This window comes from Haemorhous mexicanus, chromosome 1 (genome assembly GCF_027477595.1).
Source record: "Haemorhous mexicanus isolate bHaeMex1 chromosome 1, bHaeMex1.pri, whole genome shotgun sequence".
NCBI lineage: Eukaryota > Metazoa > Chordata > Aves > Passeriformes > Fringillidae > Haemorhous > Haemorhous mexicanus.
The window spans coordinates 30845809-30873253 of record NC_082341.1 but is presented as its reverse complement, the minus strand read 5'-3'; the positions used below and the strand labels follow the sequence as shown (position 1 = coordinate 30873253).

Genomic DNA, 27445 nt, shown 5'->3' with positions numbered 1-27445 from the left:
TAGACAACTCCAAAAAATGTATTAGGAACACATATTGGGGAATGAGCTTTGAATCAAAAAACCAAAACAGCTCTGTGCTCACTTTTTCAAGCTAGAAAGCACCAAGCAGAAGTGAAAATACTACTGTAACACAACCATTAGAAATTATTACAAAATCACTATTAGCTAGAACTCATTGTTCTGCTGGTTGGGAAGGTATGAGATCTTTTTGATGGCTCAACTACAGTAATTGCTGCTAGATGGATGCAATTTTAAGATCATTATTTGTAATCCTTCCTGTGCCCAGAGTACTTTATCTTGAAACCATTGCAATTAATATGTTCCTCAGCAGTTTTTTGCCAAGATAAATTCTTTTCTTGCTCACCCAGGTTAAAACACTACTAAATTAATCATTGAACAATTTAGCTAAGGAACATAGTTTTGTCGGTGTGCTGTTGTTTTTAACATTTAATTAGAAGGAGTCTGAGAGCTGATTAGCTGATACTGTACTCAGTATGAGAGCACAGATCATTAAGAGTCAGATGCAAGCCAAAGCACAGTATCTTGTCTCACCATGTGCAGAGTACTTACCTGAGTAAGGAGAGCTCTCCTGGTGTGAAGTATGTCAGTACTTAGGTGAAAGTAGATTTTGTCTATGAGACCTGGTATTGTCAGGTATGTGTGTGATCTGACCAAAACATGAGGGAACCAAATGCACCAAGGGCAACCAACAGCCCAGAAACATATCTCTAAGGATGTTTGCTTCAGATATGCTCGCTTTTCAGAGCTGTAAGGCCAGAATTCTAATTTATAATACTATATCTGTAGCATGTATTCTTGTTAAGCCCAGATCTGACTTTACCAAGTGAAAGAAAGAGCCAGGGTAACTGTGGCTTCTTCCTGCTGTTAGCGTTGGTCATTTCTGCACAAACCCCTAATTCCCTGACACTGATGTGACTGGACCAGCCAGACTGGGTCTGCTGCTGCTAAACTATCTGGTGATATTACTGGTGAAAAATAATCTGAGCTTTATAGACTGATGTAACAGAACTTTAGTCTAGCAATATACTTTGTTTTTTTTAGCTGTGAAAATTGTTTATGAATGTTGAACAGCAAGTAGCCATAACACACTGATACCTGATTCAACTTACATTTCATTCAGTTGTAAGTTTTTTATTAACTAGACAAGGAATTGGGTCAGACTACGGATCTTCCATCATGTGTTACAGTAACTAACAATTTGTTGAGTTTAGTCCAAGAAAAAACATTAATTCCAGTCATGTTGACAAATCATTCTTTCAACTCTGTGCCCTCTGAGCTTACTATTTTGGACTCTTTCTTCACTTTCTCCATGAAGTGTGGTTTTAATAAAAATTATTATTACAGTTTGGCAGAGAAAAGGGGATGATGGAGGCATGTACAGTTCAAGGAAATGCTTTTTGTTAACTATTAATTCCTACTTTTGCCTGACATTGAAAGAATGTGAATAGTTAAATTTTAGTCCCTAAATATTTTATTTTTTATTTTAGACTGCTAATGATTTTTTTTTCTGTACTCTACCTTGGACACAAAAATTTTAACAATTGTTTTTCAAAGAACAATGCCACAAAAGAAAATCTCATTTCAAATCTTCTCAAGTAACAGCTCAGATGCCCCATGGTCAAGGACTTTTTTCAACACAATGTATCTCATCACTAGAAAAAAATTACTCAGTGGGAGATAAACTCTGATCTAATTAAAAGAGCTGGTGAAGGGAAAAAAATAACCACACTCCTTATTCAAAAGAAAAACCATCCTATGAGGCTTCAGATTAGGGCTCTTAACAGGGTTCCTGCCAGCTGTTATCTCTTTCATGACTCATGCAAAATGTATGAGCAGGCAACAGCTGGAGCTTGGACTCTGCCTTTTTCTACAGTGTTTTGGATGCCAAAAATGGGAGCAGATACTGGTCCTGAGGTTCTTGAGTGCTAGATTCTGAGTTGGCACTATTTCTGGTCACTGTAGCAGCACAAACTGTTTTCATGCATGAGTTATGTAGTCTGTCAGGACACTTAACATGAGCAGGTCTGTTCTAGCCCTCATTCAGGCTGTGCTCCCATTTAGGCAAATGTAAGCTTTGGGAATCTGCATGATGGAAGCTGCAATGACTCTGATTCACAAAGCATATCCAGTGCACATTTAGCTGTACATGTGTTAGATTCACCCTCATTCAGACAAGTGTTACTCACAAGGTGAAATCTGAACTCATTTGACGGCTGTACTGTACGAAGGCTGATATTCCTAAGACACCTTCTAACCTTACTCCTTCAAAATGCTGCAGGATTCTAAAATTCAGTGGCAAATCTACAACATACTGAGGTGTTAGTTAGACACCCATTTCACAGCCTTGTAGGTTTGAGAATGCTTTATTAGAGTCTCCGTTGTCAGAAAATATTTTGACTCCATTTAGATCAGAAGAGTTTAATCAAATCTTGATTTAACGGGCTTCTCTGGAATACAAAACTTACCCCAAAAAGGGAAGGGCAGAGACTGAAAGATGGCAGAATGTCAGACAGGTTACGTAAGTCATGAAATTCAAAGCACATGTTAATTTGCTCTCCTGAAGAGACTGTTTTACACATTCTGTTTACATAGCAAGACAATAATGTTATCTCACTTTTGCTTTGTTTTGACCATCCAAGGTTAATCACAAAATTGCAGAATAGTCTGAGTTGGAAGGGACCCACAAGTCCAACTCTTCACTGAATGGCCCACACAGGGTTCTAACCTGCAACCTTGGTGTTATTAGCACCACACTCTAACCAACTGAGACAATAAAACAAAAAGAAGGTAACCAAGTCAGGATTCTTCCTGGTCATTGCAACAAATAAATTATTTGGATTAAAGATTTATGTTCCTTTTTTTATTTTTGATCAGTATTCCCAAAGAGCAGAGTAAATTGGAGGAGACTCTTGCCAGCAGTGACAACAAGAATGTCACTTAAAAACACAGTTCATTGCAGAGGACAAGATGAAAATGAGATGTTTTCAGAAGACGTCAGTGAGATACTCATGGCATAGCTAGGAACTGTATCTGGAACTTTTGTATGCTCACACTTTCTATGGTAGTGCATTACTGAGAAGAACAATTTCTTCATGGCTGTAGGCAGGTTTCAGAATGGTCTGAACAAAATGCTCATTGTCTTGGTAGATTCAATGATTATTGAGTACAGTACAAGAGGATAGTCCATAGCAATGGTTTGTCTTTCTGCTGATCCTCTCCAACTGATCACGCTGATCCGCTCTAACACCTCTCCATGGCTCCACAATTTCAGGAGTGGAGCAATGAGATGTACTATAGAGCTGTAGAAAAACTTTCTGCAACTATACAAAGAGTGAGTATGAAACTATGTGCCAAGTACTTTTAGATTATGTCATCAGATCCTTTTGTATGTGTTACAAGCCAATGCCTTAGTGCTTGATCGAAGAAAAACTGTTGTGACCTAACAAGCTTAACAGTCACTAGAGTGACACAGATCCCAGCTTTACTGGGCCTGAACTACTCATTCAGCAGAAAGTTTGCCTGTGTACTGAAAATCAGACAAAATCAATGACACTCCCTTATCTTCTCCTGTGCAAGTTTTACATGGCGTTTTCTTCCCATTTTAGAACACAAGCACATACTAATTTAGAGTATGAACAGACTAAGGAATAAAATTTACTAAGAGTTGATTCTGCCCCAAAAATAAAAACCCAGAAAGAAGGAAAAAAAAAAAGAAGCAATGCTCTAAGGGCTGTTTCACACAAATTTCTATAGATAGGATGCAAATGATAGAGCTGGTTTGCTGGTTTTAGAATAAAATCAATAGCATCCCTTTGTAGAACCCAAGGCAGAGTGTCACCCCATACACTTAAAAGCTGTTTGTCAGAGTACTGGTTTTCCTTGATTTTACTTCAGTCAAACTGAATTGAAGGGATCCAGGTGACAGAAAAGTGTAAAGAAATGGAATCTGCAAAGTAAGTTGAAAGCATAATGTACTTGTGAAGAGAAGAGGATTTACAAGCTGCCCTTGAAGCTGAATTTTTCCATTTCCCAGAGAACATCCTGGTAGAAGTCATTTAGTCTATGTCAGATATTCCAAGATAGCACAATGGATAGGGCTTGGTACTGATGAGAAAATGAATCCATAAGGTAAAAGAGTAATCCAGGTTCCAAGATCACTCAAAGTTATGTCTATTTATCCAAAATTGCTACCTTATATCTGCATATTAATAACACCAATACTTAGGGAATACTTCCCCTCTTGGACGGCATCAGCTTGTTTTTCATCCTCTAAGCAGCCACAGGATGGTGTACAGTTTCAATTTTATTCACAGTTTCCTAGGCTGAATTGGATTCAATGGCTTGAGTTCTGATTTAATGCTATAGGACCAGTTCTTATTCATAATAAAAATCTTTACAGTATTGTTTTAGAGACTCAGGGAATTAGGAAATCAATAAACTGAACCACTTGAACAGAGTGTACTCAGCTATGAATACATGCTCAGAAGTGTTACATAAAGCTGGTAATTTCCAACAGAGAGGCTACAATCTTGTTAGGGTCTCTTGGTCATCAGAGACATGTAAAAGGGACTAAATATAAATGAATCTTTTTGTTCTGATTTCTACTTCTTCATTGCCAGTACTATGTCATCCAATTACACTTCATCCTGCTGTATGACTAGAATTTTTTTGTCATGAACCATTTTTAAAGTCTCCAATGACAAAAAAAGAGAGGAAAAGAAAGTTTTCTTTCAAAGTCAAGAAGAATAAGATTGATGTATTTTGTTCATGAATCCAACAGTTTAATTTAAAAGATCCAAAGCCCTCATGACTCTAATTAATTTTACTTTGGAGATGGGATTTTTGTAGCTGACTTTCTGCAGTTATAATGAAAACTGCATATTGAATGATTTTTCCCTTCCCCCCCGCCTTTTTTTCCTTTCATCATAATATTTTTGTTATTGGAATCACAGATACAGGAAACATTTCAAAACCAGCCAGTTGAGACAGCAAGCAGTCAAACAATGTTGCAAAGATATAAGCATGTGCTGAAACGTAGGCATGAATAGTCCCATGTGTAAAGTTCATTGCCTAGGTCAGCACATAATGATGATGCAGCACCATAGTACACAAGTTACATGGACAAAGACTGCATCTTTTCATTTTAAAGAGGTAGTGATTAGAACTTTATGTTTCTTTCCTGTCTTTATTTAAAAGGGTGCTCCTCCTGAGCTGTCATGAACTCTGGCTATGGTCCTGCTCAGCTCTTCACCTCTTTGTAGCCTGCTGATTAGAAAGCAGGCACCCAGGGCACTTCCTCTCCTGCTGTTGGACCCCAGTTTTATGTCTCTGTTTAATTAACTGCTGCATGAAGTGATCTCCATCTAGGGCACACTTTTCACAAGGTCTCTTTCCCTCCATCTTTCTGACAGCTTATTATGACTGAAGTGGAAATGTTACATAAAACAAGCTGTTTATGGAAATCTTATTTTGGTCACATGAGCTCTATTCTGATGTGACAGGCTCTCTATCTGGCTGCAAGCGTTAAATATATTAATTATGTCTGGGATTATGCAATTCTCCTCTTATCACCACTGGATTTTAAAGACCTAGTAAAACACACTCTGAGCAGTAAAATCATTGCACCTTAGCACACTTCAGCGTTTATAACAATCTGACATAATAAGGATACTGTCATTGCAGAAACACCTTCCTACACCCATGTGGGTACTTGAAAATCTGTGCTTTCTCCATCCTCCTACATAAATATAGTAGCTTAGGAACTTTTATGCTGTGCCTTGATTTTTAATGATAAGAGATGTCAGGTACCATTTAAAACATAAGAGATGAAAAGGGACAATTCAGCTTTAACTGTAACAGAGCTTTCCTTTAGATGTAGTCAACTGTTCTGCTTTTGTGAAGTGGAAAAAGTGTGAGAAAATAGGAAACAGATTAAGTATTAAACTAGAAAGCATTAAGATCCTGTCTCAGGACCTCTTACTCTTGCTCTTGGATACCTAAAAAGCATAAACACAGTAAGGTGACAGACTTTGATGCCAGTTATCTCCACTCACCTCAATTAAGTATTGAAGGTTTCTACAAATGAGAACTAAACTCTGACCTGCAATGGTGGATCCAATCTCCCCAAGCCTATATAATACCTATTCTCAAAACACAAGATAGGTTGTGAAGTCCAAAGGAAAATACTCAGTCAGGACCTTGCTAATCCGATGCTCTTGCTACCAAATTGCACCATGAAATACTGGGCAAATCTAGACTGCCATTGTGGATTCTGACATCTAAGTGTAGGATTTATATAAAGGTTATGAATTGCAGATTTTTTGATAAAAGGAAATATTCCATATAAGTTTTTGTTGGAATAAAAAACACAGCATGTATATAGAAGAAATAATTAAATCCTGCAGGCTGCCAATATTTTTTGAATCCTGGTACAGACTAGGGAGATATAATTGTCTATGTCATTCTTTTGCCCTCTGGTTAATGTAAATATCCAAATGTTGGTGATCCATATTTAGGAAAGCCAAGGTGTTAGACTGAGTGTCTGTGTGTTGCCATGTTGTGCAGCACATCTGGATTGTAAAACTGTAGTCAGAGTGACAAAACATCTTCTGTATCTAAGCACAGTAATAAAGATTGGTACCAAGCAATCCAGCAAGGCTCAAGTTAGCAGCCCTGAATCTCTTGTTCTGTTTTGCTTTATTGCTTATTTGCTTTCGGACTGACACAGTTCTGGCCACTGGGAGTGACAGGAATGGCTACAGAAATCGCCTATTTTGGCAGTAGGGTTTTGCAGAAGACCAGAGTTTTGCAGTGGCGAGACACAGCATACTCCAGCCCTTTAACTGATACAAGAGGAAGACGAGCTTCCTCCTGAATTTTGACAGCAGCACCTGGGAGGAGGGAGGCCTGCGGACCCCCACTCCGAGCAGGGTCACCTCTCAAGCGTCCGCCTGCGGCTGGCATCGGCTCCCGCGTCCCGCCGCCAGCCCGGCGGCCGCGGGACGGCGGAGGTGTGCGAGCGACGTGCCGGGGGAGGACCGGGAAGGTGCCGAGCCTTGTGGCCCTGGGGCGGGGCTGCCGTGCGCCTTGCCCGTACATTGGGTCTGGATTCATACATAAGTATAGCCGGGCTGGGCTCGCCACACTCCTCTACCCCCCGCCCCCCAGCCCTGGAAGAGAAGGGGGAGAGAAACAAGAAGGGGGTGAAAAAATCCCGGTGAGGTCATTCCAATGAGAGCGCAGGAGGAGAGCGGACAAGGTCGACTTTCCCGGCGGAGGCGCAGCCCTTAGGAGCGCGGAGCCGCGCACCCACCGCCGGCCCGGCACCTTGGAGAGCTCCGCCGCGCCGGGGCCGCGCCCGGGGCCGCGCCCGGGGCCGCGCTCGGGGCCGCGCTCGGGGCCGGCGCGGCTCTGCCTGCGCGGGGCCCGGCGGCGCCGGGGCCGCCCCGCCGACCCTCGGTAGCGCCCGCCGGCCGCGGATGCGCCGCTCCGCTCCGGCTGCCTGCGAAGGAAGAAAAGTTTGGGGCGACTTAGGGCCGCGGGAGCGCCCGAGGAGGAGGAGGAGGATGCGCGGTTTCCCCGGCTGATCGGGAAGGAAGGATGACCGAGGGAGGATGTGCACCAGCAGCCAGATCATCGGGAGCCTCCTGGTGCTCTCCGTGCTGGAGATAGGGTTAGGGGTGTCCAGCGTGGCCGTGGGGGCGGTCAGTTTCAGCCTGGTCCTCACAGAGCATAAACCTCAGCTGGGAGACTCTTCTCCGGTATGGAGCGGGGTGTGTGTACGTTAGCCATTTCACTCTCTCTTTAACTCTTTATGGTGATGATCAGACCGTGCGAAGGCATCCCCTTTTCCCTTCCCTTCCCTTCCCTTCCTTTCCCTCCCGCGAGTGCATGCTGCGCCGACTGCGCCGGGTCCATTTCCGATGTGCTTGGGGTACGGTCCGCAGAGTGGTGGGGCGAGGGACAGATGTACGTGTGTGTTGGGCGGGGGGAGAGCTCTTCTTTCTCGATCCTTTCCGTTTTTCAGTCTTGATGTGAGCAATTGAACTTTCTCTGAACCCCTTCTCACACCTGGGAAAGCCCGATGCTTGGCGTGAAACCCGGGCCATAGTTTACGGTCTTTTAAATTGACCGTGAGGTTTGCTTTTTCAAAAAAACAGCCCTGACCATGATGAGGAGACTGTCAAAAGGTGCTTTAAATTAATGTCAAGGGTATGCCAGCTGAGTCTTGAGTTTTTGGAGGAAAAATAGAAAGAGGCACTGAGAAAGAAAAGGAGAAAGACGTTCTTATGTACTGGGTGCCCTGAGCTTCTTGTAAAATGAACCAAAAAAAAAAAAAAAGAAAGCCCAGTAATGGGTTAATAGAAGCAGCATGTTCTTATCACAGAGCATTTTTCACTTCTCAAAAATATTTCTTATTTTTCCAGTTTGAGATATGCATGTTTCTAGGAAGAATTTTCCTCCAAAAGGTTATTTATATTTATGAAACAAAGAATAGGAAATATTGAATATTCAGTCTAAACATGAGTGGGCATTTTTGAAGTCCAAAGCTGGTTTTGGCCAGCTTGTATTGTACAGCAATATTTCTAAAAGGACTGTTTGCTCAGCTTCAGATAACACGATAAATGTAAAACACTCTTGATTATTCACCAACATAACCTCCTCTAATTTATAGATTAATTCAGACAAAGTGCTTCATGTAATATTCTCCCTGTCAATAATTATTAATTATTGACAACAGTGATAAATATTTTTGGCAGTATATAAGAACACATATAATTCTGCACTGCAGAACAGGTAGGTGAGAAATGAAAATGAAGACTAGATCAGACAGGTAATGACATTACCAGGCCAACAGGTAATGATATTATCAAAATCACTTCAAAAAGGGATGTTTCTCATAATTGTTAATGAAGAAAAAAATTACTTAAAATCACATGTCTCTCTGAAGATTTAATGGCAAAGATCAATTTCCTGGATTTCACTGAGGTCAAAGAGCTTTGATCCGTCAGTGAGATCAGTATTTAATGCAGTGATTGCATTTTGTGACAATGCTATCACAGCTGATATCATTTCATGACAATGCACATTTCCTGCATAACTGCCCCATTCATTTTTATGCTGTTACCCCAGAGTTTGTACTAGGCTTAGAGTAAGATTCTGTTATGTTAGATATTGGCTTCCAAGGACATTTTAATCATAGTAAGAGACAGATACAGTGTAAAAGGGTGTAAGTGAGTATGAAGAAAAAACAAACCAAAACTGAGTGGTATAACAGGTGGTTGCCTTAACACACCAGCAGTCTGGCTGATTTAGAGCTGTTCATAGGTTGAGTTTTAGGTAGCAATAAGACAGAGGACAGTGAAGAGGTTTTGCAGATATTTATAGGAAATTATTCTCCTATGTGAGTGCAGAGGCACGGAAGGTAACCCAAAGGGACTTGTTTGCAAATGTAACAAGTGGGCAAAGGATGCCCAAAACCAGAGCCAGCAGAGGCAGACATCAGGTGCTGGGAACTGAGCAAAAACTGCAGGTTGAATAGGAAGAGAGAGGCCTCAAAGAAAATGCAAAGTGGAAGAAGGAACCTTATGCTTCATGTAGCAGAGGAAATTAGAAAATCAAAGTGATGTGCAGAGTGGGGTGACATGTTACTAAAGGCTGACTTACTTTTCATTGAACTAAAGATCTGTGGTCTAAATTGTCACCATTTTACCACTCTCTTTGTACTACTCCAGCAGTTCAAAGTGTTAGGTTGCATTCTTCTGACTAGGGGACTAGCAGGCAAAGCAGGCAGGCCAAGAAAGGGGCCAGAGATTTACTGTTCTCCAGGGATAGTTAGGGTCATGGGTAACTACTTTCAAATTTAAACAACTAGACAAAGGTTTGTTTGGACAATCCTCAGAATTGTCCTGCTGCAGAAGTGGCATAAGTCTCCCTTCTGCTCACTGTAACTTACACTGAGCTGGTGTTGCTGGTATTAAAGGAGATGTCTTGCATAAAATAGGTTATTTTTTTTCAATTCACACCCTTGAATAGGGTTTTCCTTTGAGAAGTGAACACTAAGGAAAAGAAGGGGACATTAAAGAAAAACTAGACATGTTAGATAAAAAACACTTAATTTGAACAGTGTCATTCCTCCTGTTGCAATTTACTTGGAAATGCACAGAAAACCTTTGACCCTGTTCTATCCTTTTATGTGGGTGGAACTCAGCAGAGACCCAAGTTCATAAGGAAGTAGATGAAGATAGCATCACCATGGAAACCTAAACCTGAATTCCTAAAATTTGGGCATCTTAAAAATCATGCACATTCTATCTTCTATACTTGCTTCCCTGTGATGATTTGCACTTGACAAACATTAGCTTTTCTGTTAAAAGAGTTGTTCTTATTGTTCACTGCCTCCATTCAGACAGATTATTTAGTAACATACCTAATTTCAACCATGTGAATTCCATCCACAGCATTATGGATACATAAGTTAAGTTAAGCATGGCTGAAGTACCCTGATCATTGCATGTCCTGCATTATGTATAAGCAAGCCAGGGAAAGTAGAGTACACCAGAATGAAGAAATTGAAAGCCTAGGCAATGTCTGTATCAAAAAATACAAAAGAATTGGAAAAAAAAAAGAAGTTTCAAATCTGTTCTCATTGGAGTTGAATTGGATTAAGATAGTACAAGTTGTTTAAGAAGTAACCATAAGAAAACAACTGAAGGTGTAACTGTCTTCTCAAATTATCTGGAGCATGTGAAGACAACTAACCAGTTTACATCATCACCAATCTGTTCTTTTTAAAATAGGCCATGGCTGTTAAATTGAAAAAAAAATGCTACAAACTAAAACAAACCCACAATAAAAACAGTCCCAAACACCCTGAAGTGCACACGTTCTTGATCTCTAAATTTTCTTTCTGTTTGTTGTTTGTATTTGGGATAAACTATTCTACAGGCTGTAATGAGTGTCTCCCAGATTTATTTGTTTCCCAGAAACTGAGGGATATTTCTGAAATCCACCATTCCAATTCAGTTATATGACGTACTATAGAATAATTCAACCAATGAGAACACTGAACCACTAACAATAAAATACAAAGAATGACAGCATCCACAGCAAAGGCTTTTGCACAAACAACAAAAGTCAGAAGATAATCAACCAAAAAGTATTCACAGATTTTTTTTTTAATGGTCACATGCTTCCCCATCTATATTTAGAACACAGTGGTTTCATCACTCTCACTATGAGTAGTGAATAGATATTCACACGCACACATACATTTGTGTAATTTATCCTCATTTATCCTGCAGTGGTGAATAAATCCTTGCTGTAAATGAGTCTCCCTCACAGAGAGAGAGAATGAGAGACAAAAGCCACATCTTTAGACAAATATGCCATCTATCTTCATATGCGAGAGAGATACTCGATGATTCACTTATGGCTATGCCCCTCAAGAGTAATAATTTCTTCCCTTATAAAGGCAAATATCTGAATGTATTTGAGAGATATGCACTTTCTGTATGTTGGTCTGTTTGCCTGTCTGTAGATAGAGGCAGAATTACTGTTTCCATGATTTGTGATTTTTATCTCAGTGGAAGTCTGCCTGCCCATTAAAAATCTGCATTTGGCTACAGAAATTTGTTCCAAGTTGGCACTTGAAATATTTGATTTAAATTACTTTAATTTTTTTGATCCAAGATTTGAAGGAAAAGAAAAAGTGTCAGTCTGTATGGACTTTCCCAGAGCAAGAAAACCTTTTTAGACTGTTAAATCAATGTTGGTGGCCTGAAATTTTAAACCACTAGATTTTACATCTAGATTTTACTGTTGCCAAGTTTCCTTTGGAAAGAACAGTCAATTTTTTTTTTTTTCAAAAACAGCACTAAAAAAATCACTTTATTGTTTAGCATGCAGACAAAATGCAGATGTGATCCTACTTTATTTTAACATATGCATTGCATTTTCATCAAACTGACCATATTTCTGTCTGGCTCCCGCTCGTGATAAAATTAATCACAGGACTTTCAGTGAGCTCAGTAGAAGCTGGAAAGAGTTTTGTGCCTGTGGATAGGGAAGGGCATACCAAGGGTGGAAGCTACTTGCCTTGCTTGGAGCCAGGACAATTCACTGAATTCAGCTGAGGTCTTTCAGTAGGTTTTTTTTTTTTTTTTTTTTTTTTGTCATTTGGAGACTCCAGAGGCACAAACAGACCTGGAAGAAAGAAATTCCATCTAGCTTCTGGGTTGTATTTAGAGGATCTGTTGTATATAGACTGACTTAAGCATATGCTTAAATGTTTTACTACTATAAGACTGTAGTTCACCTGAAGGGAATAATCTTGCATTTATTACTTTTTTGAGATGTAAGCAGTCACACTCTAAACCAAATGCTTGATATAGAACAAACAAAAGTGTTCTTTTTATTTGTTGTTCTGATAGGCTCTAAACAAACAAAAAGTAAACATTATTATTTTGCGCTGAGAATTTAAGTGTTTTTAGAGATGGATGGAGGCTTTTTGAACCACTGATGTCAGATTCAGAAACACACTTCTTAATTTCCTTGATTGCTTCTAAAAACCATTCCCCATTTTTAAAGCATCTCTGTAGGTCTATAACCATATGAGTGGAAACACTAATCACAGTGACTGGGATAGAATTTAAACTGCTTGTGTATGGCTTGAATCAGTGGGAAGGGTAACAGCACCTGATCTGATGAGACCCAATAGCACACTGCCAGACAAGGTATTGGCTCACATTAGACATGATCTAACACTATGCCTCAGTTATAACAAAGCCTCCCCTTTCAGCATGACAGATTTGGTGGGACCCAAGGCTGGGTTTTGGCAATGCTGCTGCTTCTGGTTCTGTGTCTGGATGCCTTTCAGCCAGCTAGATTGCTGTCCCCACAATCACTTGCATGGGACAGCAACATCATTAGAAGTTTCCATCCCCCTTTTGCAAAAGATTATTGTGTTTCTCTGTGGAGGTAATAGGCAAACCTGGTACCTAGGCTTGATCTTCTTGCCTGCTGTAATTTTTATTTAGTTTGATGTCTTTGTTTTCATGAGTAGATTCTGTGCCCTTTATGTCTGTGCTAAGAACATTTAATCCTTGTTCTGAAATACTGCTTTGAATAAGAGTTACAGTTAGAGATATCTCCTTAGTTCATCCATTAGAGATTTCAGCTTTTTTCTCATTTGGATGGAGTTGAAACAACATTATTAAATAGAATCTTTCTCTCTTTACATTACTAATTTCAAATTCCTGGGTTTTGTCCTGAAAGTCACATGCTTATGCAGCTTTAGCGTAAAAACACAGAATTTTCTAGTTTATGACCTGACAAGGGTAGAAAAAAGTGAAGCTGTTAATTCTGTCTTGATGGTTTAGTCTTCCAAGTAGACTGTCATTTGAGTAGGTATGATACACTTGCTTTTTCACTATGTTACATTCCATTTTGGAATAATTTCCCTTCCTCTGTTTCATCAGATACATATGGATGACCTACAGACGACTTCCCATTCAGAGTGTACACTTTAGCTGTCTTTTTTTGTCATGAACAATGACTAGGGATCAAACTGTCCTTATATTCAACAGGTTTTCTCTACTGTTTTGTTCAGCTCATGTCCAGGAAATTTTTCTATGAGCAGTTTTCATTTTTTCAAGGGAATTATACTCACCATTGCTTTTGCCTTTTCAAAACATAAGATAGAAAGGTTTCTTAGCTTCAAGACATAGAATAAAAATAGTTCCTTTTCTTCTGCATGGTGGAAAAAACCAAATCTTTGGCTTCCTGCAGATTGACTAAAACTGAATCTTTTTCAGACTACCAGGGACAAAGTACCCATTTTCCAGAAGGAAGTGAAAGAAGCCAAGTCTTTTGTTCCAGAAAATATGAAATAAGGATAGATCCAAACCACAGAACTTGAATATAAATTGAGATTTTAGCCTTCTTACCAAAATTTATGGGGTTTTGGATCTGAGGTTTTGTTTCAAGGCAATATTCAATATCAAGTAAATTAAAGCAGTCTCAAAATAAACATTCTTCTTTTCTGGGAGGTCTTTGGGGTTCTTTTCCAAAGTTCAACAGACAAAAAGAGAAATTTTCCAATATGCATATGGAACATCAGCAGGTACAGCTGCAGTGTGAATGACAAAAATGCCACAGACAAACAGACACTACTGCATCACCTTGCAATCACACTGGTGCTATCAGAGCGACTCTGACTTTGGTGGATCCATGGCAAATTATCACTGGAAGTGGGATTGAGGCACTCAGTCTCTAAGTAGCTTTTGTGCTTTGTAGTATCTTTCTTTGGATTTTTTACCTTTCACCCAAGAGGGGTTATGCCCCTGTCTATTACTTGACGATATGTTCTCAGAATCACAGAATCATACAATAAGGATTGGAAGGGACCTTAAAGATCATCTAATCCCAACTGTCCCAACTGTCCCTGCCATGGGCAGGAACACCTCCTACTAGACCAGGTTGCTTAAGGCCTTGTATAACCTGGCCTTGAACATTGCCAGGGTTTGGTCACCCACAGCCTCTTCAGGGCAACCTGTTCCAGTGCCTCATCACCCTCACAGTAATGAACCTCTTCCTAATATCTAGCCTAAATTTCCTCTCTTCCAGTTACCTCTTTATTCCTTGTCCCGTAACTACAGTTCCTGATGCAGAGTCCCTCTCCAGCTTCCCAGATATTGGAAGATTGCTATGAGGTCTTCACGTGAACCCAGTGATACTTGTGGGTCCCTTCCAACTCAGAATATTCTGTCAATCTGTGAATCTCTGAACCTTCTCTTCTTCCAGGTTGAACAGCCCAAACTTTCTCCACCTACCTTCTTAGAAGAGGCGCTCCTGCCCTCTTACCAACTTCCTGGCCCTTCTCTGGCCCTGCAGCAGTTTCAATACAAGGCTTCTCTGCTAGAAGTCTTGATGCAAGACATCGTGTATGTATAGGAGGTATGAATAAGTCTGCAATGAAAAGTAACCCTACTGTCAAAAGGGTCTGGGTGTAATTGGTGATCAGTGTAGGTATTTAAGTGAGACTTTCAGTCTTTTAGCATTTTATGATTTTTTAAATTATTAATAATAATTTAAATGGAAGTCCAACAATGTTTAAGTCCAATCTGCTTAAAAAAGTTCCAGCTGAAGTTCCCTCTCTGGCTTCCTGGGCATTTTGTAGGGCTTATTAGCTTAGCTTATCCTTAATGAAATGCTTTAGCCTTATTCTCTGCATAAGTTGTGGACACTTCAACAACAGAGCATTCTTTACAAGAAGCTTATCTTCAGTGATTTATTCCTTTTCCACTCCTGATTTACTGTTTTTTCAGTAAAAGTCTGTTTGCCTATTTATCTCAGGTAAGTTAGGTTACACCGTTAGAAAATACATAGTTAGAAAATATAACTACATTTAAAAAGTCCATGAGATTAGCTGGTAAAAATTTATTAAGGATAATCAATGATCAAGTAGAAAGGAGCAAGTCCTCACCATGACAGTATTAGTTAGTCAAGCGTAAAGGGTAGTCCAGAGTAGCTCAACAGTTACAAACCAAGTTTTACTGTTATAACACATTGATATGAAGTCTTTCAGAATAGCCAAGAACAGATAGAGTGTCAAGACAACCAAGCCCCTGATGGCTGCATTCCAGTTGGCAGTATTATAAAATAGAAGATTCTAAGTAAAAAGACACTTTAAAACTGATTTTTACTTCATCCTTTTTCTGGCATGAAGGGCCAGTGTAGTTTCTCCCATCCACGTTTCACTACTGCTGATCACAACACTGACACATCAAAAATTTTAAAGGAAACTCCTACAACACCACAACAAAAAGAACCCCAAAAAACAAAACAAATAAACAAAAAAAAAGAAATAAAAAGTTTTAAGTCGCTATGCTATCAAAAAGCAGAGAACAGAGTCAATCACATAATATCTCACTGAAATCCTAACCATTCTAGATGTCTCCACATTGGAAAGCTTGGCTTTCTACAAGAGCAGTGTTCCTGAGCCATGGGTATTACTAATACTCTCTTCATAGAGAGGATTTCCACTGTTTCTAGTGAATCCACCTTAGAAGAGAGTGATGAACTTGGTTCAGAAGTTTCAAAGCCTTGAATGAGGTATAATTGCCTGACCCTGTGGCACAAAGTAATCCGTTGGTTTTAACTGCAAATGCATGCTGACATAAATAAACATCCATACTAGGTTTTGGGCAATCCTCTTCTGAATGCAATACACTGTCATCTTAAAAAACTCCCAACCTAAATAACATTAATCCTTTGCTACTGCCCAAGTGCTTTTCTTGGTTTTTTAACATATTCAGGCACTTGAGTGCATTTGGTTTCACAACTTGTTTATCTCATAGCCATACAGATTATAAAACTTCAGCATGACCTCATGATTAAACAGAAGAGTGTGGAGGAAGCATGAATATGCAATTCCTCTGAGTTAGAATACAATGAACTCTTTTAGCTTTATGGAACAGGTTATTCCTTGCCTATATCTACAAACACTGTAGATGTAGAGAGAGAAAATACATACAGAGTCTACATGACATGACACAGTATTATCATAAAATTGTAGAATTTCTCAACTTGCAAGGGACTCATAAAGATCACCAAGTCCAACTCCATGCTCCTTGCAGGACTTCCTAATACTAAATCATAGGACTAACAGCAGCATCCAGAGTGCTCCTTGACCTCTGAAAGTCTTAGTGATGATCCCTTTCCTGGGGAGCCTGTTCCAGTGACTGACCACCCTTGCAGTGAAGAACCTTCCACTGATGAAACTTCACTCCATTTCCTTGTGATCACTGATCATCAAAGAGAGATCAGCACCTCTCCCTCCACTGCCTGCCTTGAGAAAGGTGTAGAGTCACCCCTCAACCTTCTCTTCTTCAATCTGATCAAACCAAGTGACCTCAGCTGCTCTTCATAAGTCTTGCCCTTAAGGCCTTTCACCATCTTGGTCATCCTCCTCTGGACACACTCTAACAGTTTGATGCTTTTCTGATACTGAGGCATCCATCTCAGCACACAATGCTCAAGAAGGAGCTGCACCAGAGCAGAATAGAGCAGGACAATCACATCCGTCCAGCAGCTGGTGATGCTGTTCTTGATGCACCCCAGGGCGTGGTTGGCCTTTTTTGCTGCCAGGGCACTGCTGACTCACATTCAATTTGTCATCAAGCCAGACACCCAGATCTCTTTCCCTGTGGCTGCTTTCCAGACTCTTGACCCCCAGTATTTATGTAAAACCAGGATTACACTGTCATAGGTGCAGAATCTGGTGCTTGGCTCTTGTTAAATTTCACATGATTGGTAATTACCCAGCTCTCAGGTCTACTCAAATCTCTCTGTAAGGCTTCTCTACACGTAACAGTCCATGCTGTCTCCTAGTCTAGTATCATTAGCAAATTTAATGTACATTTAACTACTGCACCCAGATCTTTACTCCAGGTAGTCAGATGTTTTAAATGGAATAGTCACCCCTTGTTTTGAGAAGCTGGTACATTAGGGCTCGTAGATGAGCTTCATTGACTCAAACTGGAGCAGAATTAAAGCATTCCTGAAAAAATCCTCTCTCTTTAATTCTCTTTCAGCTATGAAGGTAAATTATCAAACTCACGGTTTTTTAAACTAGTTAAGAAGTTAAAACTATCTATGATGATATTTTCCAACACTAATTAATTTTTCTATATACAAAAATTTCCTTTCAATCCTATTCAACCACTACAGAGAGAAAATATATTATTAATCCACTTTATCAAATCTGACTGAATAGAACTTAATTACAAAGATGTCTTCAACAAATTTCATTTGAGGTTTCTGCATTTTTAAAAATACAAAACACGATGTGTGGAAATCTGAAACGTGCCTTCAGTTGAAGGCAATCTGCAATGGCAGGACTGGGAGTAAAACCCCAAAACTTCACAGGAAGCCTGAGTGAACACTTACAAAGCAGATGTGATGAGCTGAAATCTTCTTTGCCTGTGGGAAAGTGCAGAAGGAGCACTGCCCCTTGGTGATTTGCTTTGTTTTATTGTTATTCCAGTCAGTGGGTTCTAGCAGCAATTACCAGTTGTGCCTTCTGGTATGTCCTGAGCCATTCAGCACCATGGTCCACGTGACCCAGCCCTCTCTATAATCTGATTGGTATTAAATCCACATCCCATGCTTAGTGTAAAAGTAAATAATATACACAATTTATCCACATTCATTATGGGGAACCATGTTTTCATGGGCCTAACTCAGAGTAAAAAGATACCTCAAGGCTTATACTTAGCTATACACATGAACTACTTTAGTTAGAGGGAGATAAACTATGAGATAAAGCAACTTCTCAACTGAAATAGTGAAGTGGCAAAATTTAAGAGTGTAAATAAGAAGTACCTGCAATATATTATACAGACCTTGAATGCTTTATAGAGCCTCTTAGGGGTTTGGGGTTTTTTTGTTTGTTTGTTTGTTTTTGTTTTGTTTTTTAAAATTTCTTATGTAACAGCCAGGTCTTTTCTGTGATTTAATTGTAAATAAGGGTCAAGCAGAGCTTTTTGCTAGAAATACCATCTCAATGCAAAAATAGTGTACAAAAATACAGTTTTAAAATAATAAAATTACTTCCCAATGGAGGAATAGGGTTAGCTTTATTGAAAATAAATAGCATGGATTTCTTAATAAAGGACTTTATGAGGTATCAAGGAAATCTTCTGACAGCATTGCTAACGCCTGGAGAAGGCCTTATTGCTTTCACACAACTACTGTGGTTCCTACCCTGACTGCTCCCCTGGGGACTATTCATTGTTTTCCTCATTAAACTTTTCTGTAGGAGGAAAAAGACATCAGAAGACATCACAGGTCTTTGACAGAGTCACTATTAAGCATTATCATCTATTTTTATCAGCTGGTAGGCATTTTTCTGGTTTTGGTAATTATTTTTTGCCTAATGCTTGGTGCTACAATTAGCAAATCAGTTTGTGTGAGGGAATGACACAAAAAAAAGTACAGATATCTTCATGCTCTCTCTTGCAAATCAGGCCATCAAGAGTCTGAAACAGATCTTTCTTCATGCCCAGAGTAGTCACACCAACAGACGTACTGATATTTACACCTGCACCCACAGACATGACTGAATTATATTCTTGCCCAGAGTTCCACTGTCTTGAAGACAATGATCCATATGTGATCCTTCAGTGGTTCAGATGGCAGGATCAGGGCATTAAGTCCCAATGCTGTGCTTAGAAGTAGATGATTTGGATCACTGACTAGTACCTTGCTAAACTCTTCTGAGAGAAAAATAAAACAGTAAAAAGGCAGTTTTATGCTTGCAACACTGGGGATCTTTTTCCCAACTTGTTTACCTAAGCAGCTTAAAATTATTATTTTCTTTTTTTTCTCGTGAGTTATCACAGTCACTATGACTTCTCATTCCAGCTTTTTATCTGATAAGAGTGTTTATGGTTGAGTTACAACCTCCTGAAACATAAGGTTTGTGACAAAAATGCTGGCAACTGTAACCATTTCCTGAACTGTGGCCACCACCACAGCAACACAGTGGGATTTGAACTATGTACCTAAAATGATGAAATAATTGTTTGGTTTCTTGTTTTTTGCAGTTCCTGCTTTGCGGCGTATGCGGAATATTGTGCGCCAAAAAAAAATCTGGACTTGTTGTAAGTTTTTCCACTGCATGCATGACACATAAGTATTTGAAAGGCTTACTTATCTAATTTGAGCTCTTTACTGGGGGCTTTCTGCATGCAAGGGTTTTTAATAAACAATTAGAAATATTACAAGTTGGCAATCTTGTAATGCTTCCAAAAGCAATCAGCACTTTGGAATAGTCACAAAAAACAAGGCAGTTCTGAAATGGCCTACGTAGGTCATGCTATTTAAGCCATATATCCCTATTTATCTGTATCTGAATAAACTTTGATCAGAAATCACTTGACACAGATTTATGTCAAGTCAATAAATGCTTCTCAATGTCACTGGACTGTATATGCTCTCCTTTAAAAACAAACACTGGGCTGACATCTCAATAAGGACGCTGACCAAGTTTTTTTCTAGATATCATAGCTGTTAAGTGTCTAGCAAGTTTGTTTAGCAGTCTGAAACACATGTATGTAAGTTTTAAAGTGATGGAAGATGTCTCTTCAGGTACAGTCATTTTCTGACTGCAGCAAAATGGTGTTATTACTCAACAAGTCACAGCAGAACTCTATGTTAAAGACATGATTTTATTTTAAGTGATAATGCCAGTCCTAATTTTCTGTCAGCTTGATTATTCTGCCACATACAGATGGAAGTCACATAAACCAAGCATAATTGTGAGGGAATCAAAAGTTCTTTCCAATTATTTTTTAATATCAATCCTAAACTCTGTTAAAATGACAGTCCCATTTCTTAAAACATGTACCGTAACCAGTTTCTAAAAGCCATCTGTTCCAAAGGTCTCATGGAATAGTCACTTGCCAGTGGACTGCAAAATACATCCTCAATGCCACATTCCTGAGGAAACTCTCATCCTAGCTGTGTACAGAACTAGTCTGTAAGGCTCCATAAATTTCTGCCACCATAGTAGATAAGTACATATACAAAGCCATATCAAGAAATGTTAAAGGCCCATCTAGATCATCATCTGACAGGTCAACAGTATCAAGGGAAGTGAATAAGACAATCATTTAACTGTCTCCATAAGGTCTTTTGCTCCTGAATCATTTGAGGTTAATGCACACCCTGAACCAGTGTGACATCTTTGTGACTAAAAGCAATAGGAGGTCTTTAAAAATGTCTCACTGATTGCAGCCTGTTTCACAGATTTCTAAAATTCCCGGGAACATTTTAGTTAAGTTAAATTCAAGCAACCAACCAACCAACCAACCAACCAACCAACCAACCAACCAACCATATAGTCACCAAACTGACCTTCTGTAAAGCAACAGCACTGATTTCTTTGTTGTTTCTTTTGGTTCTTTGACCAGCACATTCACCTTGAACACTTTCAAAGACTCCACAAAAGCTGCAGAAAGCCTCCAATTTGCTATCTGACTGAATAAATTATAACTGAGCAGGAAGCACAGTCAGAATGCACACAAAGCAAGAGAGATTCACTACAAATACATGAGGCATTCACTCCTGAGGTAGGGTGATAAATTGTACAATAGAAAATTACGACACCTTCTGTCATATTACTGTTTTGCATGAACAGCTGGAAATCAGTTTTGTGTCCTAGCAGTCCTTCCATTGAATAGGTTTTAACTTTACCTACTTATTTTTTCCAACATTTTTTTACACGCAATATCAATCTTAACTCTTGTATACCAGAAGTTAATATATTCCCTTGGTGCAATGGGGGAGCTGAGAGAGTAAAAAACAAGGAGCTGTGCAGTGTTTGCAGTCAATGATGCTATCAAAGAAATAAACTGTGGTTATCTCATATTTTATATGCATTAATCCATGTCTGAAAAATATTACTGTGACATAACCTCTCTTGTCTCTCCTGACAGATGATACTTTTTTCTGCCTGTTGCATCTGTGGACTAATAGGAGGAATCTTAAATTTTCAATTTCTTCGTGCTCTGACAAAGAAGTCATCTGCTCTCTATTCTTTGCATCTTGCCTCCATGTCTCTTGCATGCATTGGAATTGGTGGCTGCACCCTTTCTTCATGGCTCACTTGTCGGCTAGCCAGCTATGAACAAAGGCGAATGTTCTCAGAAAGGGAACATTCATTGCATCACTCCCATGAAATGGCAGAAAAAGTGAGTTGTGTGTCCTCCCTTATTTGTTCTGCTTCTCCTGAAATGCTACTGTATGCCTTAACGTTTACAACTGGCAGGAGATGTATTCAGTTTTCAGTTTTATATGAGAAAGAGATTCTGGAAAATGAAATGCTGCCATTCTGTGTAAGCTTTATTATGTTGCATTATATGGAGCTATTTTTAGGTACTGTATATTTGCAGTACATCCATTCCAATGAAGTACATCCATTTTCAACATAATTCCATTGTATAGCTATTTAGGGGCTTAGCTGCTAAATATAGCACTTCCTTAATAATTGGAAGCCCTATCAATATGAATTATCATGTCTTGTACTGTAAAAAAAGCACAGAGAGCTTTCTGTAACCACATCATTGCATGCTTCCAGGATTTAATCAATCTCTTCCTCTCCCGAGTACTCAGCTTATAAATTAGGTTATTTAAACAGAAAAGCCACAGTTCACAAATGTAGGTGACTTAACCTAAACATCTGAAGGCATATTTAGACACCTAAATAAAACTGGCCTCATTTGCAGCACTGAGCATTTACTTCCTTTTTGTATTAACATGAATCCAACCAAGTTATATAGGAATATAATTAGGTGCTGAAACTGAAGCTCCAAAAGCTGAACACATAGGATCAAAAGAAGTAATGGAATGGAATTCTTGAAATCATCTCCTTGTCTTAACAGATCTGATTAATATTTGAGGAGTTAAGTGTCTGCTGTAAACCTGTGGACTTAGTATCTATCCAATGCCTTTCATTTGAGAAATGAGCAGAAAAAAGAACAAAAGTCAAGTGGACTGCCCACCTAAACCTCCACTTGCAAGTCTGCATTACTGTTAAGTTCAAGAGTCTATTGTCTACTGCAACCTCTGAAGAGTGGAGCAAGGATTAGTCCTCTCAGACTGTAGAATTGTTTTCAGATTCCCTGAAAAAATATGATATAGCAGTTAAAAATGACTCCTCACTATTCTTTGGTTTCTTAACTGAGATGAGACTCCAAGTAGAAATATAAACTGAATTAATCTTAGATGATGTTTGAAACGTGTCTTAAAAACAGGGAGTTTGAAATGTTTTAAAAAGATGATGTTTTAAACATGTTTTAAAAAGTTAAATAGTAGAGGTTACAACAGTAACATAAAACAGGGTGATAAAATCAACAGCCAAGGTACATTTCTCCATCTCATTTTAAAATGAAGAAGAATTCTGATGAGGTCTTAGGCAAATATGATGGTCTTGCTGATGGAAGGCTAGCTATTGACTTTCAGAGAGACTCTTGCCTCAACAAGGACAAAGATAGGAGAAAAGAAGAGAGGGAAAGGAAGAAGAAACAGTTTTCAAAATAAAAAAAGACACCAACCCTATTAGTTTGGGGTGAGGATGACCATATGTAACAGTAGTTCACTGCCTACCTTCCTGGCCTGTTGACCTACTGAGCTTTTTGACACTTAGCAGCAAGGACTGCCAGGTGTCCACTTATCCTGGGTGAAGGGCCACAATGTACGTGCAGAGCAGCCCTACTGCACACACTCAGCAGATCTGGGATGTGCCCCACTGATGGCAAACTTCCTGCACGTCTGCTGTAGAGCCAAGTATGCATTTACTCATGGCCTGACTTGGGACTTCTCAGACCCATAGACTGCCTGCTGCTGGCAGGGTTGGGTACACTAGGTCATGGCACAAAAACTTACATTAAATTAGACCCTAATTTAGAAAACAGCTTAGAAGTGTTTTATATCTATGACTATATTGTATATTTATACTGATATACAGTAATGTAGACATGTACTGCATGTGCATTTGTTTGTGCTATATTTATTGTATAATTGTTATATTTATATTAGAGATTGAGGGGTATTGAAATAACCGACCTGCCCAGCTGCCCGGTGATTCCCCCGACACCAGAGTTACCTCCAAGGTACGCTGAACACTAGGGAGTGACCATGTTGTTATGTCACTTCAGGAAGGGCCACCTCTACGAGGAAGTCATAGCTTCAGCTAATCAAAGTTGGCTGATGCTGTGATGTTACTCTGAGGCAGGAATGGTGCTTCTAGGTAGTGACATAACTCTACGTGGTGAACGCTGCAGTCCGGAAGTAAGTTGAGTATTTAAAATATTCACCCTAGTTACAGGCATCCAAATACTCTTATTTGGATGTAGCCACCATTGATTCACTCTGCTTCTAATCTGTGTGCTCCTTCATTCCCCGAATTCAGCAACTTTTTTTTTTAACTTTTTTGTTTTAGATAGAAATATTGGGGAAAATAAATGGGTGTTGATATTTTCCAAAACTATGGTGATATTCTAATAGCTGATGTCTGCAGACGATTCAAGTGAGGATGCTTACAAAAGGAAACTCATGAGTAGCCTTCTGACAGATCATTACTATCAAAATATGGCTGACTGATAGTTAGTATTTGGTATTCTTGGTCTCTTTTGGCTTTGGTATTCTTGGTCTCTTTTGGCTTTGGTATTCTTGGTCTCTTTCCCAGCTGACAGATACCTTCAGTGTAGATTCAGCAAAGGCTTTAGGCACCCACAAATAAGCAAATTACAGTGCCAGACAACCCCCAAACTGGGATCCATAGTCCAGTGTTAGGCATGCATGCTCCTCTTTAATATATGAAGAGAATAAGGCACAATACCAAAACATCCAACACCATCATCTGCAAATGAAGACCTGGGTGGTAGAAAATACTCAAAATTAGTTTCACACCTGATTTTCTCTGAAACTTATGTTTGATTTAGGAGTATTAACTGGCAAGGCTACTTGGTTTGGTGAGATTGTAGAGAAGAATAGAACATCCCTTCTTTCAAAAACTTGATGGGAACAATTAAGTCCTGTGATTTGCTTTAAAATTTAGCTGGTGATCTGAGAAAGGAGGCATCAGTGCTTTTTAACTTTATGTTACTATGAGTTCTGGTCTCTGCTTGCCAAATATTGTGGATTAAAAGAAGAGAGAGACAGAGTAAGACTAGTAATAAAGAACAGGTTGAATAATTTTCTTCTCTTTACCACAAATCTCAGCTGCTATGCTATAGAGTTGGGTTCTTTCTTTCCATCTTTTTCTCTCTCTCTCTGTCTAGTCCAATGAATGTTGCTTCACTTTTTTACAGAAACTTCCACAGGAAGGGGGAGAAACAAATCCCTTTTATTCCATGTTTTCTCCAAGTGTACCTAGGAGGAAGAAGAGGTGAATTTAATCTTTCCATGCAGAGAAAGAGCCTCTGGTCATCATGCAGCTATTTTAGAGCTAGTCCAACACTGGCACCTTTACCTCATTTACTTGAATTTTAGAAATATTCCAAGCTGCATTCTTACCTGTACCCATTCCTCTTGCCATAGCTGAATGTTCTCTGTCATTGGACATAAGCAGCAGATCACTTATTTCTGCATCCAGATGCAATCTGGTATGAAATGGGCCTGGGATTGCTCAGAACAAGGTAGTTCCAACCATAAACTCAAAGTGGCTTTGCAGGCTTGGAGATCAGGGAACTGTTTAATTAATGTGGCCATCTCTATGCTTAGACAGCTGCTAAGGGGGTATTGTTTGCATTTCAATTTGAGAATTAGAAAATCTGTCTCTGAGCAAATCTTGGTTCAGGTGCTTTAGGATTGTGACTCATAAGCTGGTCAGCTTACTCTGGGATGACTCACCTGCCATTGGAGAAGCAACCCCTGAACTGCTAAAAATTGTAGATTGGCACAATAATAAGGGAAAACTAAAATCAGTCCCATCCCAAGGGAAAACAAGCAGTTTAAACCCTTAGATCCTGTTTGGATCTAGATTTACTTCCCAAATGTCTATTTCAGCAAGCATTGAATGGCATCTGTTTATAGCATGTCAGCACAGACAGGTTTGAATGGAAACAGACTTAACTACCATTTCGTTCTTTTGTAGATCAGCACACAAGCTTGAGTTGATACAATTTCAAAGGACAACATCACAAACTAGTACAGATGCCATCAATGCTCTATATGTGGTCTGAGCACAATGTCCAACTCAATCAATATCAATTAATCTATCAGCTTCCAAATGTACCTAATTTATAAAGGAAAAAAATCAGATTTTTTTTTATATTGAGGTTTATCAAGCTAAATAAAAATGTAAAGTGTTTCTGAATGTTTGAAATTCTGAGTTTGTTCAAATTTCATCACAACCTTAGGTAACTGAATTTTGACCACCTTACAATAATTCTAATTTAATTAATGTTTTCTATTCTTGTTCTAGGAAATGACAGACAACCTAAGCAATGGTGGCCCACATCTGATTTATAATGGAAGTGTATATTAAGAAATTTTTAAAAGTTCCATGGAAGGAAGTGGTTTTAGAATTTTCTTCAGGAAAAAAATAGACTCCAAGAAATTAAGAAAATGAAACAATCTTAGCTTTTATGGCTCAAATGTCACAACTGCAGACCAGCACAGTTGCAATTCCCTTTTAGAACCATGTTCAAAATTTGTGTCCTAAACATTTTACGGATATACAATATTTATTCACTTCCTGGCTACTCTCTTTCAGTTTTTTGTCTGAATAATCTTTCTGAATTGTGATAGTATTTGAAATAGACTTCGCAAGACTCTTATTCTCATGAAGACTCAAAAATCAGAAAAATAAACTGAACTGCATTTAGCCCACTCAAAGGAGAAGGCAGAGGAAGAATGGCTCAGGGGAATCTTTTTCTCCTCTCCACTTAGCAGCATCTGGTTTAATATGATGGCTTCAGATCATGGCATGGTACAGCAACACATCTGCACAGTCCCTCTCCTCACAATTGGAATGCATCCTGCCTCAGTTTTCCCAGTAGAGCATATCAAAAGAGAGTGCAAACTCCTCTTCCAAAAAGCTCCCATTTCACATCCAGAGTGCAAATGAACAGTGTGCTGAAAACAACACCGATGTCTTTGTTTTGAAAGACAGAATGCTCTAAGAATGCCATAAATCAAAACCTCAATAATGCCTTGTTGTAAAGAACTTGTAAATATTTCCAATTTGTGAATGAAGTATATTTCGTAATTTGTTCATAAAAGATGACAAATAAAATGAAATCTAAACCAGAGATTTTAGAGAGATCTTTTGGGGGTTTTTTTTTGTTAGAAAGATCTTGCAGAGATGAACTGTCATGCTTGCAGTTTAGCACAATACATTGAAAAGTTTCTAAAAGAGTGAAGCAAGCTCAGAAAGGAAAAAAATGAAGGCTGAACTGAGTCATGGTCAAGGTCAGAAGTTACTGGCAATTCTCCACACCAACAATAACTTTTGGGGGTATGTTAAAGCAGCAGGTATGCAACTTTAACTGACCCTAAACTTTGTTGTGGAACCAAGTGGTTTGTACAGCCATGAAAAATGGAAGGTGTCATCAGTAGCAGAACATTTACAGCACAATATGAATATTAATATTCATATAAAATTACTCATATGTTACATAGTGACTCTATGACTTTGCAGTATTGCCCAGCACAGCAGCATGAATTTCAGATGTGAGCATCACTGATGACTGGCAATATTTGGTGATTCATACCCATGTTCCCAGACAGGTATGAATATAACCCTATTAATGTTCAAACCCCGCCATAAAAACCTCTATAAATCACATCAAATTGTTTTGTGAATCTATATGGCAGAAAACAATCTTTAAATTGACTATCTTAGAGTTGTTGAAGT

General features: G+C 39.0%; 1 protein-coding gene across 2 annotated transcripts; it reads left to right on the top strand.

Annotated features, from left to right (window-relative positions):
* The first annotated feature begins 7494 nt into the window (after positions 1–7494).
* On the top strand, positions 7495–26840 carry TMEM196 (transmembrane protein 196). 2 transcript variants are annotated; one of them, XM_059844684.1, is made up of 5 exons: positions 7495–7781; positions 19629–19685; positions 21522–21776; positions 23623–23696; positions 26012–26840. In XM_059844684.1, exons 1-5 carry the CDS (start codon positions 7635–7637, stop codon positions 26016–26018), a joined length of 540 nt encoding a protein of 179 aa, XP_059700667.1. In that variant the 5' UTR covers positions 7495–7634; the 3' UTR covers positions 26019–26840. The 2 variants fall into 2 exon arrangements, with proteins under 2 accessions (XP_059700667.1, XP_059699813.1); XM_059843830.1 differs by lacking the exon at positions 23623–23696.
* Positions 26841–27445: the final 605 nt, after the last annotated feature.